The 17,663-nt window shown below is 41.3% G+C and overlaps 2 protein-coding genes across 5 annotated transcripts in view; both read left to right on the forward strand.

The window, feature by feature from the left end:
- The window catches only part of snx25 (sorting nexin 25), an 83,728-nt gene extending 77,298 nt beyond the window's left edge, over window positions 1–6,430 (forward strand). The window contains exons 20-22 of the mRNA XM_015969424.3: window positions 5,287–5,468; window positions 5,568–5,668; window positions 5,747–6,430. Coding sequence (XP_015824910.3) covers window positions 5,287–5,468; window positions 5,568–5,668; window positions 5,747–5,812 — 349 coding nt within the window. The 3' untranslated portion in view covers window positions 5,813–6,430. The remainder of the gene's footprint in view (window positions 1–5,286; window positions 5,469–5,567; window positions 5,669–5,746) is intronic.
- A 2,305-nt stretch (window positions 6,431–8,735) lies between these two features.
- The window catches only part of LOC107391650 (centrosome and spindle pole-associated protein 1), a 74,160-nt gene continuing 65,232 nt past the window's right edge, over window positions 8,736–17,663 (forward strand). For 3 of the 4 annotated variants that reach the window (XM_070552804.1, XM_070552807.1, XM_070552809.1), the window contains exons 1-4: window positions 8,746–8,882; window positions 9,248–9,343; window positions 13,411–13,483; window positions 13,647–13,750. In XM_070552804.1, coding sequence (XP_070408905.1) covers window positions 9,248–9,343; window positions 13,411–13,483; window positions 13,647–13,750 — 273 coding nt within the window. In that variant the 5' untranslated portion in view covers window positions 8,746–8,882. Of the gene's footprint in view, window positions 8,883–9,247; window positions 9,344–13,410; window positions 13,484–13,646; window positions 13,751–17,663 lie in introns of all 4 variants that reach the window. The other variant, XM_070552806.1, reaches the window with a different exon arrangement.

The following is a 17,663-nucleotide window of genomic DNA, read 5'->3' on the forward strand; positions in this document are numbered from 1 at the left end:
TTGTTCATTCCAATCCTCCTAAATAATCCTCCAATCATCCAACTGGAATCCTTAAGGGTCCCATAACGTCCATCCTGTCAGAACAGGCCTTGGGAGCCCAGGTGTTACTAGAACTAATGGTGTCTCCTCACCAGTGTGAGCCTCCAAACTGTGAAGGTTGGTCTCCAAACATGAACTTTAAATTCATGCATTTATCTCCTCTTGTAAAACTTTAACATGTTTTAAAAGGCTTGTATCATGATAAGTACACCTCCCACACCAAAGATAAGATAAAACATTATCGTAGACACTATTAAGATGTCATTATTTATGAAATACAAGTTATTTTCCTGAGCTATTACTGCAGCCAAGATATAGGATGCATGTGTAACACACACACACACACACGCACGCACGCACACGCAAGCGCGCGCGCACACACACACACACACACACACTGCAGCATGTTAGAATCTTTTGAATGACTAATTTAACTACATTGAACTGCTTTAGTAATAATTTAATCTCTTATTCTGGAGTAAAATAAAGAAACAAGCTAAATCATCACATATGTGTGGCATCAAGAAGCATCTTCTGAGTTCAAACACAGGGAGGGAGCACAATGTTTACACCTGAACAGTATCAGGATGTTTTAACTCACAGAGGCCTGCAGGTCTTCTGTTTTATGAGCAAAGCGCTGAGAATCCGCTTGTTACGACCGCTAAACATTATTTTGCCCCTTCTGTGCGGAGCGGTAGAGAAACACAATTCAAACACGGAACCGAGTCCGGCTACCGAACCGAGCAGAATTCTGATGACGTCACACCGGTGCGCGAAGGTACGGGATCCAACCCACAGGAGAGGAGGGAGAGAGGAGGTAAACAGCGAGTGGATCACAGGAACTGAACTGATGTCTTTGAGCAAAAGTGTACCCCCCCCCACGGTTTAGACGCAGTGCTCATGCAGGTGCCTCTTTCTGTTCCGACGCTGCTACATAGAATATTTTTAATTTATTAAGCCTATAATTTATTTTTACTCAGTAACGGATATCATTTAAAATGTAGCGAATTACAATTCTTTTTTAAAAACTTACTCAAGTAAAAGTAAAAGTACAGCTTTTAAAAACGACTTAAAAAGTATAAATTTACAAAAAAGCTACTCAATTACAGTAACGTGAGTAAATGTAATTCGTTGCTTTCCATCTCTGGGTTTATTACTCAAGTAAGGGTAAAAAAGTATTTGATTAGAAGGCTACTTGAGTACTGAGTATCATCTGATCTAATATTTTTAAAATTATGACATCAAACAGACAAAAAATAAGAAGTTATGGGCAAATATTGGTATTTTAAAGACTAAAGGGAAAAAATGTAAACAACAACATAATTAGAAAATAACACATTTTCGGCAAAATTTAGACACAAACTGAGGACAATATTTCCTGACATACAGGGTTTATTTAATTGTGTGAAAATGTAGCACGTTTAAAAAAATACCGCGATAATACCGAAAACCGTGGTAGTTTTGGTCACAATAACCGTGAGGTTAAATTTTCACTCCGTGACAACCCTAATACAGACCATTTTAGATTAGGTTACATTTCTTTTATTCCCAGATTATGTAGTTTGTAGCACTCATTATAATGTTGTAGAACATTTCTGGCCAATCCACGTGATCGGTATCGGTAATCGGCAGAAAAAACCTGATCGGTGCATCCCTAATCCTAGCCTGTCATACCACTTCCTGGTATTCAAAAAGTTACTTTTTAGAAATTTCATAGGACACATGAAGTTTGTCTTGCTTCCACTTTCGCTCAGCTCTCCTGCAGGCCTGCCTGGAGGCCTGGGTCTCATCAGACATCCACGGCTCCACCCTATGCCCTCCTTTCCTAATCTTAAAGGGAGCAACGTCATCCAAAACAGATGTGCATAGCATATCAAAATGAGTAATGAACCCTTCAACGGGGAGCTGGGCTAAGAGAAGATCCTGTCCTACTAGGCTAAAGCGCTCACTGAATCTTGCCACCTTAGCAGGATTTATGGCACGACTGCGCCTCTCAGGAAGAGAAGCTGGGATCTGCCGAGCCGGAACACTAAAATTACATAAAATCGGAGAGTGGTTTGAGAAAACAGGCCTCAACGTGTCCACATTGATGGACTGAAGACCAGAGGAAAGAACTAGGTCAAGAGTGTGTCCCTTCACATGTGAAGAACCCTGAACCCACTGTGAGAGATTCAGGGAACTTAACAGGTGCAAAAAATCCTTGACCATCGGCTTATCAGGGCAACAAATATGGATGTTAAAGTCTCCTACAATCAAAATCTGATCATATTTCAACACATTCATAGCCAAGAAGTCAGCAAAGTCTTTTAGAAATCCCACATTCAGTCCAGGCGGGCGATAATCCAACGCAACAAAAAGTAGAGGAAAAGGTCCAAGTTCAAAAGAGCAAACCTCAAAACTAGAAAAAGGATTTAAAGGGGTAATCTGTTTGGAGCTAAAACCTGATTTATAAACAATGAGGAGCCCCCTGCCCGCAGTTCTTGGCGCATTAAAACAACTACAGTCTGCAGATAATAATTCCAACAGGGCACTCGTGTCTCCCATTGGCATCCAGGTTTCACAAATACCCAGAAAATCGAGGCCTTGTTCCTCAAAGAAGTCTTTCAGAATAAGTTTTGTTCATTACCGACCTTGCATTAACCAGGCCGAGGTGAGCCGACGATAACGTCTTTGGTCCAGTAGCAGCAGAATCCAGAGACACAGGCGCAGTTGACACGTAGTCCACATGACGCAGATTAGCAAGGCTGATACCCTTCCAGAGATAGCAAAACCCCCGGAATACATGTTGCGACGGAGCATCCAAGTCGAAGCCCACCAATGGCACCAAGCAGGATGGTGGAGGGTCCAACAGGCGCAGTGGCGCCACGAGAAGACGTCCAGGCCCACACAGCCCGGCGAGCTCCTTCCAGGACTGGGGCGGTTTGGCACGTAGGTGCACGTTTCCCACCTCGACAGCCACGACGCCGGCGTTGCCTCCTCCACTGATGATGACCGGATACACACCGCGGAGGGACGGGTGGCACCGAGAGCTCCGAAATGAGTGCGGGGGACTGAAATCCCCCTGGTTCGTCACAATCACCTGGCTGATGAAACCGACATCAGGCCGGAGTTCCAGAAGCGTTGCTCGATCATAAGTCAGCAATAGTTATGTACTGAATTGCCAGAGGTTAAAAAAAGGTAAGGTTACTCAAAACCGAAAAATAATTTACATTTCAGAATTATACAAAAAGGACTTTTTCAGGGAACTCAGCTGTTCTGCAGCAATGGAGGTTGATCAAGCCTTGAAAGCTGGTGCTACTAATTCCCACAGGTGTTCCAACTTGTCTGGATTACTTACAACCCCCTCTGTCTGCATAAAAGTAGTGTTGGAACATACTGTGGTACCATGCCCTCGTGAGCATCAGTTGAACAGTATTGTACTGCAGATAATAGTGTGTTGCTACTAAAATTGTGAGAAAAGGGCAATTAAAAATGGAAGAGAGACAGACCATCATAACACTTAAAAATGTAGGTCTTTCCTACAGAGAAATTGCAAAGAAAGTGAAGGTGTCAATGAGTACAATTTACTTCACCATCAAAAGGCACTCTGGGGCAAACTCTGACAGGAAGAGGTCTGGCAGATCCAAAGCCACAACTGCATCAGAGGACAAGTTTCTGAGAGTTAACAGCTTGTGTGATAGGCGTTTCACTGGACAACAGCTTCAAGCACAGCTTAATAGTGGTCGTAGTAAGCAAGTCTCAGTTTCAGCTGTGAAGGTAAGACTTGGAGCTGCAGGTTTGACAGGACAAGTTGCAGCAAGAAAGCCACTGCTAAGACATCAGAATAAGAGAAAGAGGCTTGTCTGGGCCATGAAACACCACCGTTGGACTTCTGAAGACTGGAAGAAGGTATTATGGACTGATGAATCCAAATTTGAAATCTTCGGTTCATTGCGGAGGATCTTTGTACACCGTTGAGTAGGTGAAAGGATGGTTCCACAGTGTGTGGCATCAACTGTCAAACATGGAGGAGGAAGTGTTATGGTCTGGGGCTGTTTTGCTGGATCCAGCTGAACTCCCTTTTATTAACCATTGTTCGTCAATTTGGACAAATCAGCATTTGACAAATTTAAAGTGGGCATTACCAAAGAACTCAGACACCACTCTTTTCTCTAACACTTAGAGAGGTTAGTTCACCTAATGTGGAGCAAATCTTAATGCGAAGTGAAGATGTTAAACATTCATAATAATATTATTAATGTGTGAATATACATTTGCAAGGGAAAAGCAAAAGGCAGGTGATGTTTTTTTTCCTGTGTGTGAATTCATGTGTTTAATAAAACTATCAGAAAACTATTATTCGATGTAACTCCAAGAATTTCACTTTTGTGCCAGCCTAATTAAAGATCACAACCATCTGCCCTTAGCAAATCCACAAAAATGGCTAAAGCCCGAGGCGCACAGAAGACAGATATACTGCACCACGTCAAGCTCGCGCAGTCATTTTAAAAAGAAGCCATTATAGTTACTGAGAGTGGCTACACAGGGAGCGCAACGCAACATCCCAAAAACGCCGGTTTGCGCCATGGCGCTTAAGATAGTCACCCACTCTATTTCAAGTGCCGTGGCGCAGCTGTTTATAACATTGTGGAGTACTGCACAACAGACATTATGATGCAGAAGGGCTTTACGGCACACACCCAACTGCCAAAACATGGACGAGAAGCTTATAAATGCTACTTGATTACAGTATTTATAACTTTAAAGTACTATTGATAGTAAAGTATTCTAATAAATAGCGTACTTACCCATTTTTAATGAATTAGTCTCACAAAACCCGACGGCAAGTCTGATCACGTCACTTTCCGCTTCCTGTTCTCAAGTCCCACGTGATGTTGTGACTGTCTTGCGATTTTCCAAGAAGCATTTGTGGTGCAGTGAGTCCTGTGTGACCATTTGACTTTCCAAAACCACAGCACTTCCATGGAGGAGCGCATCAGTCTTCTGTGTGCCCCTGGCTTAATACTCAATCAAGTTTACACACATTCAGCATCAATCAAGCCTAAGCCATCACATACTGAGTATAAACAGATGGTGGAGAACATGATTTGGAAAATTTGACCCAAAATGCTGTAATTCCATCATTTCTCAACATAAAATTATTTAATTTAAAAAGTGGCTTGTGGTATTAAGGAAAGCTTAGAGCAGTGCAAAGGTGCAACCCATCTGTGTTCATCTGTTAATAACAGGATGTGTTGTGTACTTCAGACAGATACGGGACACCGTAAACTGGATTTTCTGTGAGCAGATGCTGGTGTGCTACATCAGTGTGTTCAGGGACACCTTTTGGCCTAATGGGAACCTGGCGCCGCACAGCAAGGTCCGAACCAATCCTGAGCGCAGCGAGACCAAGGAGCAGGCTCAACAGAAACTACTTGAAAATATTCCAGGTAGGGGCACATGCTAATGTGGCCTGTAGGACTTTACCTATCTCAGATATCTACAGTACAATTAACACAAAACAATGTCCACCTTTTCTTTGAAATCAGATGCACTTGCAAATCTTGTTGGCCAGCAGAATGCCCGCTTTGGTATCATCAAGATCTTTAATGCTCTACAGGAGACCAGTGCCAACAAACATCTGCTCTATGTGAGAAAAACAGAAATTCAAACACACTGTGATTTATCCAGTCACAGTTTAACTGCTACATATCATTGTCTTTGCCAGGTACTAATGGAAATGCTACTCAAAGAACTTTGTCCTGAGCTCAGGACAGCTGTGGACAACGTCTAAGCACAAAGACCAAAGCCACTTAACAACGTGGAGCCTTCTTGGTTCATCTATCTGGCCTGCATGTAGCTGAGTCATCACAGGCAGCTGGGAGAGATGGGACAGAGCTGAGACATACTCATGAAGATGACTGAGAGGAACTGTGGTCCTCGTGTAAACCTGGAAAATTAGAAGTTACATAGAGATCTAACTTCTCCTTCAGGCAGTGTTCCGACCACACATATTACATCCGGAGTAGAACAAATCGTATTTCTGAGATTGTTTGCCACACCATTTTCTTTTCCAGTGACTCAGACGTTGCAGATCATTTCTAGAGCAAATTGAAACTGAATCTCTCATGAGTTTAGGTCAAACATGAAGTGTATCAGAGTCCAAGTTCAAATGTTTTTAATGTTCCTGTGAAAGAAACGTCGTCGTTCACGGACCTCCAAACATTCCTGCACACAAACTGAGCAACAACACTTTTTCTGTCATTCTGGTTGAGGCTTATAACTGTGCAATATAATTTCATGCTACAGTCGCTGTGATGATTTTATTTAGATTACTATTGATAGATTTTATTTTTACCAAACAATGTTTAGAGAGCATTTATATGAGCAATAAATTACAATGAAAACCTGATGGATTCTTAATTTTTACTGAAACATTGTTCATCTAATTGTCATCAAATGTGATTCAAGGTTTGTTGTAACTAAATGGCCTATATTTGTATAGCGCCTTCCAAAGGTTCTAAAACACCCCAAGGCACTTCACAATGTTGCCCCCTTTGAATGAATTGCCAGACAACACGTTCTTCTTCGTACTTTTGCAACTTTTATTTACAGAAAAATGCCCCTGGTGCATAACTCGAGCATACTTTTTTTTTTCTCCCAAAGGCCTAATCCAACATTTCTTCTTCTCTTAAAGGACTAGCACAACATTTTCTTTTCTGTTTAACATCAGTACGCATTATGGATAACATTTTAACTGATAACATCATAGATGAACTATATATATATATATATATATATATATATATATATATATATATATATATATATATATATATAGACTTATATTGTTCAACCCTTAATGAAATAAACAGAATATCTGGAACATATTTCACTGTGCTACACCCTCCTAGCCTGGCAAGCCAGACTAAATAAATGCTCCATTGACAGCTCTCGGTTGTGGGGCGGGTTCTACCGTTGTCTTTCAAATGATCTCCGCATGCTACTGGATAATGAATGTGACATTCTCACCGCAACAGCTATCGGTAAATGAGGCGGTCCGCAGTTGAAGGAGAAAACACATCATTTTTTCTAAAGAAAAGAAAAAAAAGCACACAAATACATTTATCTGCTCCTGATTCTAATGAAGCCCAAGTTCTAATAGTCCAAATTGATGTAAAAGATGTTTCAAACGAGCTGTCGCCATCTTGTTTCACTCTGTTGCATCATCCCACCCACCAGGCATATAGAGTGCCCTGATTGGCCCACAAAGCGGATAAAGCTCTGATTTGTTCACTAAGCAGATAGAGCACTATGATTGGCCCACCATTATAGACCAATCACAGCTCCTTATGTGTTTGAAACCCCTCTAGAGAGCTGTGATTGGCCAGTCAGAATGCTGTTAGAGGCTGCAGAGGTTCCAGTGGGGCGTTCCTAGAACAAACTTTGCAAAGCAAGAATTTGGTCTAGTTCACTAGGCTAACACCCTCCCCCACAGAAATAAATAAATAAATAAAATGTTGATCCAACATTTTCTTTTAGTACAATCTTTAATTATAAATCACTCCTTGGAACATCTTAGATACGTTTGAGCAATTTTCTGTCTTTAAATAACAACTTGTCATCGACTACACTTCTGATGACTACAGTACCCCGACTACAGGATTGGTAGAGAACTATTCTTTTTCCTGCTTTTTTGTATCAACTTAATATAGCGGTACATTGGTAGGCCTCCCAAGTCCATTAAGTCACGTATGGCTATAGCTACCATTCCAACTTACTCCGTGTCTTACAACACTCATGCCTTAACATGTAGCCTTCTCATATAAAGAATGACTTCAGTCACACTATCACTTTTTCCCAAAACACTCTTAAAATAAAGTTTTTTTTCTGTGTGTAGTTTCAAGTTCAACAAATTATTGTCTAATAAATGACTTGTGTTACTTTAATTGCTCTAGCCCCTCAGAAACAACAGCCCATCAACAATAGCTGACATCTGTTAACAATAACTAGTTTAACTACTATCTTAATTATTTTACACTAGGCTTTCCCAGTTCATCATTGGTAAGAATACTTTTTGGCTGACAAGTCCTTTTAGATCTTCTGACATGTCCCACATCCTCGTCATCTTCTGATGATGCCGCATCCTCTTCTGTAACCTGGGATTTTAGGGTCTGAGCCTCAGGATCCAAGTCATCACTCTGACACATCTCCTGTCCCTGTAGTTCCTCCTGTTGAGGTACAAGCTCTTCCATCTGATGATGGGTGAGGGAATCATCCTCTTCTTCCAGTGGCTGACTCTTTTCTTTTGGAGTTAGGCAGAGTGTAGGTTTGGCAACTCGGGCATCTGTGTTGTGTTGATCAATCTCCCTCTGCTCAGGCACCCATATTTCATACTCCTCTTCACTGGAACTCTCAGCGTGGCTTAAGACAACCAGAGCCTTTGTCCTTGAGTTTTGAGTACCTTTCCTCATTTTCATATGATCCTGTTTTCTGTCTTTCATGTCTGAGATGTTCTTTTTCTCCACAAGATAAGGGCATGGTAACCATAAGTTCCTGTGTAGAATCCTGTCTCTTCCTCCTCGATCCAGACATTTTACCACATACACCGGACCCTCAGTTCCTCTTCTGTCTTTTACTGCATATATTTTGTCCTCCAAGCGAGGCGCTGCTCAACTCGAACAAGGCCACCACTGGTTCACTTTAAACCGGAAGTACTTCATAGCTGTCAAACGAACTCCACAAGCATCTGGGGTCCTACTCAACGACTGAGTCAACACGCAGCAACTACTGTGGCTTTAATTCTTTCTAACGGGAGATAAACAAGACTGGCATCACGACGCGGATCTCACCAGTAGCTAAGAGTAGTTCTTCAATTCTTGTCTCGTTCTCTTCACTTTGTTTTTTTAGTTGAAATGAAGCTAGCATCGTAGTTGAATTAGCTCTTAAAATGGACATTACAGCTGTTATTACTTGCGTCGTGCGAGAAATCTGGGCAGTTGTCATGCTGCGACTTTATGTGTATATATCCTGTGTTGTTGGTAAAGAAAATGACCGTTTTCTACGGGCTGTTAGCAGTTAGCTGCTAACCCTAGCCTAGCTTATCATCCAGAAGAAGGCAACGCTTTACGGTTGCCTAACAACCGGCCCTTAAAGAGACAGTAACCTAATAACCGAACAGCAGTCGTGCTTCCGAACTAAAGCTGTTTGTTGTAACTGTGTCACACAGATGGACGACGAGCTGGACGAGTTCATCAGAAGACACAAGTTGCGAGTGGCTGCAGATAAAGCCAGATTAGAAGAGCCTCCTTACCTGGAAATCAAGGTTCAACTCGGCTGTTCTCTGCTTAAACACCTAACTTTACACCTGAGCATCAAAACGTGTTTAATGGAACTAAACTGTTGTTTTAATTCAGAAATAATTGATGAATTTACACCAGTTGGAAAACTGATAAAAGTCTAATGAAGAAACAGAAAAGGGGACCGTAACAGATAATGTTTACAACTCCCTCAGACCTCTGTTTACCCGCCATTATAGATGAGAATTATGCATTAACTGATGCAATAAATGTAATCCCTAAAATTCCTTTTCACTGGGTTAAAAAGGCTTTTTTTTTGCCAGACTGAACGCAGAAACAGCTGCAGGCAGAAAGCTCTGGAGCAACCAGTGACTCCACCCCCTCGCCAATCAGTAATCCATGGTAGCTGACATTGCGTTTTCAGCTGGGCTCTGTACTCTGGGAATCACATCGGCAATGAAGAAGGGGCAGCGACCACAGCTGGAAAGGCCATCCTACTGGACCAAACTGATTTCAGTTGTGCTGAGCTGGAAAATGGGCACAAGAGAGTCCCACCAGTACAGGTGTGATTACATCTGCAGCTCAGTGAGAAGAAGACCTGAAGGATGGCCTTGTGTCAAGAACGCCAGCAAAGGATTCACTCACCACCTGGAGAACTACCAGGGACAGGTTGATGCTCTGCTGAAGGACCAGGGATCAGACTGCTGTGGGCTGGAGGAAAGCCATCTTTTCTGATGCAGGGTTTCCCATAGGGCTGGGGGATATGGCCAAAATTTCATATCTCGATAATGTCACCATACAGCAAGTTTTCTGTTACAGTGATCCCTCGCTACTTTGTGGTTCGTTTATCGCGGATTCACGACTTCGCAGATTTTTTCTTTGGAGCCTTATTCAAGGGAAATTCGCCTATTCGCGTTATTTTTCATCGATTCGCGGTAGTTTTCTATGCGAAATATCAAGAAATTCCTGTTTTTTTCATCAATTTCATCATAAAATGCACTTTTTGTAACAAAACTATAAAAAAACAAAATAACATTTTTTTCTATATAAAGGGAGTGTTTTAAAAGTCTGAATACTAAATACGTACCTGTTAAATAAATACTGTAAATATGGTGTCCCTACTTCGCAGATTTTCACCTATCGCGGCCAGGTCTGGAATGCATCTACCGCGATAAACGAGAGATCACTGTAATTCAATTTATGAATAGTTTATATAAAATTGCAATGTGGCAATGCAGTTTGAAATTATACACCAGACAAAGGTAATTGGAACTAAATATTAATTTTATTTAGAAGTTTTTTTCCAAGGAAGACGTGTTGGTCATGTTAACCTCTGCAGATAAAATAATTCACCATGTAGCAGCAGCCAACTTCAGAAGAGTAAAGCCTCCCAGACTTCTCTTGTAGCATCATTTACGTGTAAGATGTTTCTCTGTTCTGTAGCGCAGGCAATAGAATGCACTTACCCACATTAGTAATGGTCTGTCTTCTTATTGGATATAAAAAGTACCAGATCGAACACACACAGATCGAACACACTGAAGTGCACCACACTTAATATAAACTTCAACGTTTAAAGTGCAGCAACAACATCAGCCTCAATCTAACAACAATAATACAGGCCTACTGGCCTTGCCCCTAAAATAAATGTTGGTTACAAAATATCACACATGGAGCTTTTCAAGTTTAAAGTGTAGCTGCAAAATGATTCCCATATTTACGAGGTCAAAAAGCACTTCAAGTAGAATGGATATGAAATCTGAGAACATCAAAAAGATTTGCTAAGTCTAAGGCTTCTAGGAATACGAGCTGGTCAACTCTAGCTGGTTTCAGTGCTGACCTCTGGCTGACACAATATTCCCACTTGCACTGAAAGCCCACTCTGATGGGGAACTTGTGGCAGCGATGCATAAATATTTCCTCGCTAGCTTGGCCACTAGGGCAAAGTGTGCCTCATTTCTTTTCCACCATTCCAGTGGTTCTGTGTCTGGACCAGCTTCCAGCAGGAGATGGAGACTTGGCTCCTTTTCAATAAACTCTCTGGTTGAATGTGAGGCCACTTGGCTTGGCTGATGCTTTAACCCTCTCAGGCTCAAAACAAGTTTTGATGAAAGGACAAACAACTAAGTCCTTCAGGGGTACTTCTGAGTTAAAAAAATGCTCATGAAATACGTATGTGGAGTAACCAGGTAGGTAGGTTTTAACGTTGCAAATCTGCAACAGTTCCAATCTTGGTCGATAAAATATATCGTCAGGCTCAGATATGGATGTGTCGTTCGTCCTGACCACATATCTGTTGTTGTAGCATAAAACATCTCCTTGTGAATCTCCGCCTCCACTTTGGCCTGACATGCATCTTATAACTCTGGTAACACGACTTTGGTCACGTGTTTTCTGTTGGGCATTTCGTATCTCTGATCGAGTGTCTGCACCAACTCACGAAACCCACGTTTCTCCACCGTGTACACTGGAACCATATCTTTGTAGATTTGCTTGGCCAGCGCAGCAGTAATCTCCTTCCATCTGCAGGAGCTATGGCTTTGTGGCGTGCCACGAGTATAAGCCTGTTGCAGTGTCAAGAGTACATTATGAGCGCTTAATTTCGCCAACTCCAACACTTGACGCAGCTTTAGCTCGTTGACTGTCCCTGTATTCTTTTTCCTGGTTTTTCCGCAGATGATAAAAAAAATTTGTGGTCTTGGAGTCGGTTGTTGGGACCGGGACGCACCAAACTTTACAAATAACTGTTCTCTAGTCCACGTCAGTCTTTTTATATCCAAACCACATCCATATGACAGAAGTTGTTTCCCCACTTTTACCTACATGTGCCTCGGTTTGGGTTAGCTGGTCATCCTCTTGACCCTGGTTGAGAACGCGTTTGCTAGGGGCATGCCGTAAAGGGATTTTTGATGTATAATACTGCCGTAAAACTCCTAACCGTGACATAAACGATAGAGCTTCAAATGAAATGATAGACATTTTCTATCGTCCAGACAAAATGTTTCGTCATATCGCACAGCCCTAGCTTCCCACAGTGCTTTATAACCCCGCCAGGCTAAGCACCCAACCCCCACGGTTGACGCACGGTAGTAAAATAACCCACGTGCTTTTCGCATGTGTGATTCATTAGCAATCTGGATGTAGTAGAGTAAACATCTAGTCTGACTGCTGCTCAGAACCACCAGGTCCAGCTGCGGCAGCGTGAGGACAAACTGCTGTGAGGAGCACACAGTGGTCTCAGGGAGAGAGTAGGAAACTGTCTCCTTCATATCTGTCTCCAAATGCAGCACGGCTCACAGCCGTCTTTGGTTACTAAATTAAGGAGGAAAACACGGACTCCTCGGTGCATCTTTTGCCCTGCCCGTGTGCTTGGAGACATCTGCATTCCTGAGAAGGCTGCATGAGCAAAACCTGGTTGTGCAGAAGCCAGGCGAGGCTACCAAGACTGGGCCAGGCCAGATGTGAAGACGCTATAAATATCCTCCCAGAGGAACTCCTTCAACCATCCAACAACTTGGTGATGAAGAATGTATTCTTCAGCATGATGGAGGACCGGGACAGAAGGATAAAGTCAGAACCAAATGGATCAGGACCAGAACATCATGTTGGATCCAGGTCCAGGAGATCTGGTGGTCCATCCTCCAGAGTCAAGAGGATAAAGACAAATCCAACATTGATGATGAAGAAGAGCTCCCATCAGTGAGAATCTGGAGGTCAGGGTGGACTACAGAGGTCTAGAAGGACCAACACTGGAGATACTGACTCTTTACACAAACATAATGTAACTGTCAGTAAGCTTGATACCAATGAAGTACTTGTAGTTTTTCTTTGGTAACTATAGAAACGCTTAATATAAAATACCTAAAAACACTGAAGCAGCACACTTTGTGAAAACCAACTTTTCTAAACATTTGAACATAGCTGTACATCCAGTTATTAATAACAACTTTATTTATACGTCTGCTGCCTCTTTTTCTGTTTTACTGTTCACTTGTCATAAAAACCGTCTGAACCAATTGTTGAATTTTATCATACTTTTGGATTTCAGTGCAGTTTTTAATTCATTGATCTATTTGTGTTTGTTCCCTGACAGGTACGACACTGCAGAGGCTACGGTTCCACTAGTAAGGAGAACATCCCACCTACATTTACTGCTCCAGGAAAAGGTTCGTATCAGGAGTCACGTCCTTTTCTATGTTAATAATGCAAATATGCATTTTCACCAGTCAGTTAGCTCTCTACATTTGTTAAAAACGTTATCTGTCGTGTCTTGTTTTGGGTCAGAACCTTTTTCACCACAGGTCTGTTAATGATGGTGTTTTTGGACAGATGAGAGTTGTAATGTGGGTCTACCTCTCGGTCTGGAGTATGAGAAGAAGAAACAGAGGCTGCAGCATGAGCTAAAGATGGACTACAGGTGCTACATGGCTCAGGTGACTACACACACACACACACACACACACACACACACACGCACGCACGCACGCACGCACGCACGCACGCCAGTGACATGCAGTGAGCTTCATGCCTGAGAAGACACTTTCTTTTTTTATTTTTTTTATATTTTCATTTTATTGAAAGTTTTGTTAAGGTACATAAAACATACAACAACAACAACAAATGGCACAGTGGAACCATCGGGTCCGCCCTGTTCCGGGAGAGCCATCTCTGGTTTTGTCCATATATCGGGGTCCATGTAGCCCTTAATGTTCCGCCTCTGATGATGTTCTGAAGGGGTGTTTCCAGTCCATTATGAAGTGTTCGTATCCACAACAGGCCCTTCCACTTCCAGTAAACATATGGGAGTAGGCTAAACCTTAGTTATACAACCTGCCCTCCATCATTGCGTGGTATTGCTGTTAGTAAATCTCTCCCATTTCTCCCAATTCTTATGAAAACAATCTAATTTAAGGTTCAAAAAGGCTGTCAGTTTTTCCATCTTATATAGTTCCTCGACTATTCCCTGCCAGTCTTTCCTTGTTGGGGCATTCTTCTCTAGCCATTTCCTGGTAAGCGCTTTTTTGCCTGTTGCCAGCATGATATTCATTAAATATTTGTCTCTTGTGGGGACTACTGATGGGATATCACCCAAATAAACAGTACAGAAATCCTTAACTACCTCACAACCCGTCACGACTGTGATTGTGTCGACCATCGACCATCTCCCTCCAATATGGCTGAATTACCGTGCATTTCCAAAAAATATGGAAGTGGTCTGCCATGTTTTCCCCACATTGTCTCCAGCAATGTCCTTCTCTCTGTTGGCCTCTCTGTTTGCAGTTTATTTTAGGGGTTATAAAGAACCTGGTAAAATTTTTCCAAGTGAATTCCCTCTACTAACCCAAACTGGTAGTTTTCCTCTGTGTTTCACATATAGTTGCCCAACTTTCATCTGATATGGTGACTTGTGCTTCCCTTTCCCATTTAATTTTAATATAATCAGTTGATTGGTCTTTGAGTGATTGTAGTTTCCGATAAAGTTTAGTAATTTGTTTGTTTTTAATCTTACTTTGATATGCCTCTTTTATAAGGGAGACTAGGCCGTCCCTCTGTTCTTCCGTGTTTGTTACTGTTGAAATAAGACCTGACTTAGAGATATCTAAAAAAAAATGCAGGTCTTCCAGACCATATGTGACCCTTAATTTGTCAAAACTATGTAGTCCATCCCTCCCTGCTATTGAGCAAAATGGTCAGATCCCTTTTGTCGAACATGCCGCATAGCGGCCATCTATTTGTGCCGGGGAGAATTCCCTATCGCTTGTGACCCATCTAAGTTGTTTTTTGTTGGTGTCTGATTCATGTTTCTCACATTCGTCAAACCATATCTTTAAAGGCGTTTTAGTCCATTCATTTAACTCTTTTTTTTCTTTTCCAGATACAGTTTATCCCCTAATATTGTCTGTAGTGGTAATTTTAATTGTGTCATATCTACATTTTTCCATTTTGCCACATACAATGGATCACACCAATAGAGTAAATATCTTAATTGTGCTGCTTTAAAATAACTTTCTAAGTTTGGGAGGGAAAGTCCACCCTTCTCCCTAGGCAGTTGTAGTGTTGTGTATTTAACTCTCGGTTTGCGGCCCTTCCATATAAATCCCGAGAGCATTCTGTTCCATAGTGCAAATTGTTTGGCTTGTATATGTACCGGTATAGATTGAAAGAGGAAAAGTAGTCGAGGCAATATATTCATTTTGATCATGTCGATTCTATTATATAAATCAAGTGGCAGTATGTTCCATCTTTGGATGTTTTCTTTTAGCTCCCTTGTAATTGGTGAGTAATTTATTTCATAGATGTCTGTCAGTATTTTGGAGATCTTAATACCGAGATATGTAATTTGGATATGTTTTTGATCTTTGCCGTAGGTGTGTAATTTTATGTAATCACTTGAGTTTTTTGGATGTTTATTTTATATCCAGAGAGTTCTCCGAACATTTCCATCTTTGTCAATAGGTTGGGCAGACTTTTCTGGATCCGCGAGTCAGCAGAACATCGTCTGCATAGAGACCTATCTTGTATTCCGTCCTCCCTATCCTCATCCCCCTAATTTGGTCGTCCTCCCTAATGGCTTGTGCTAGTGGTTCGATAAATAAGCCGAATAATGCTGGGCTGAGCGGGCATCCCTGCCGACAACCTCTTTCCAGACCTACCGCTTCAGTTAAACTCCCATTTATTTTTATGCTCGCTGAGTGTTGATAGTATAGGTTCCTAATCATCTGAATGAAAGAGTCTACGAAACCAAATCGTTCCATAGCCAGAAAAAGGTATTCCCATCTAAGAGAATCAAAGGCTTTTTCTGCATCCAGGCTCAGGGCAACTGACTCGCTCGGGGTTTTATTCATATAATCTAATATATGTAGAGCTCGTCTTACGCTGTCTTGAATCTGTCTGTTCTTGAGAAATCCTGTCTGATCCTCATCAATAATTTCAGGTAGTATATTTTTGAGTCTGTCTGCTATTATCGAAGTGAATGATCTATAATCCATATTTAGGATTGAAATTGGTCGTATGAGCTGTAGTGCCTTCTGTCCTTGCCCCCCTTCGGGATTACTGAAAGTATTGCCTGTCTCCAGGATGGTGGTGCCTCCCCTCCCTCTAACACATAGTTGAAACATTTCAATAATAGTGGCAAGAGCAGATCTCTAAAGATTTTGTAATATTCTGATGTATAACCATCTGTACCCGGCATTTTATTCGTTTTTGTCTTTGCAGTGGCTTTTTCCAGTTCTTATTTAGTAATCCGTTGCGTTAGTTTTTTATTTTGTTCTTTCCCAATGTTAGGTAGGCCCAAAGAATGCAAAAATTTCTTAATATGTAGAGGGTCGACCTCTCGGGTCTGCGAGTATAGTGTTTTGTAATAGTTTACAAATGAGTTTTGTATTTCTTTAGCAGTATAACACAGCATTTGAGTCTCTTCATCTTTAATACAATAAATTCCTCTTTCTTCTTCCTGTTTTTTATTCTCCAAGCCAATAATGTCTTTGCCCTAGGGCCATAATCATAGTATTTTTGATTGACAAATCTAGCTTTTAATTCCTCTTGTCTGTCATATATATAATTGAATTCCCGTGTTGTTAAATTAATCTCTTCCAATAGTCGGAGGTCCTTAACGGTGGCGTGCTTAGTCTCTAAGTTCTTTGATTTGGCTAGTAACTCATTCATTTGTTTATGTTTCTCTTTCTTTTTGTTCGAGGGCCACATGATCAATTTTCCTCTTATTAGAGATACCTCTTTATTATCATTTAGTTCACAATAGCTTTTGTACTCGTCATTTATGAATTGTATACATTGGGGATCATTTAACAAGCTTGTGTTCAACTTCCAGCTAGTTTGTTTTATTTCAGTCTCTAGATGTATAGATAGGTAGATCCCTGCATGGTCTGATTTATCTCTTACTCCTATTTTACATCTGAGGATTCTATGTCTATCGGTGTTAGTCATAAAGAAATAATCCAACCTGGAGTACTTTCTATGGGGAAATGAGAAAAAATTGTAGCTTCTTCCTTGGGATGCAGCTCCCTCCAGACATCCATCGTGTTTCCTTTTTGAAGAAGTTTTTTAACTGTTTTTGTTTCCGGATTCGTCCTTTTAGTCTTATTGTTGGTGTCTAAATGGGGCTGTAGTTGTACGTTCCAATCCCCCCCACAGATTAGGGTTCCTTTGGTGTGTTCCGCAATCAGATTAAATAATCTCTTAATAAATTCCTGATCATTGCCTGGCGGCTTGTCAACATTTAGTAGAGTCACTGGTTTATGATCAATTTGCCCCACTACCATAACATATCGCCCTTTTCTGTCCCCTATTTGTTCAGTTAACTGAAAGTTAGTTTTATTTCCAATCAAT

This window comes from Nothobranchius furzeri, chromosome 1, assembly GCF_043380555.1.
Source record: "Nothobranchius furzeri strain GRZ-AD chromosome 1, NfurGRZ-RIMD1, whole genome shotgun sequence".
Taxonomy (NCBI): domain Eukaryota; kingdom Metazoa; phylum Chordata; class Actinopteri; order Cyprinodontiformes; family Nothobranchiidae; genus Nothobranchius; species Nothobranchius furzeri.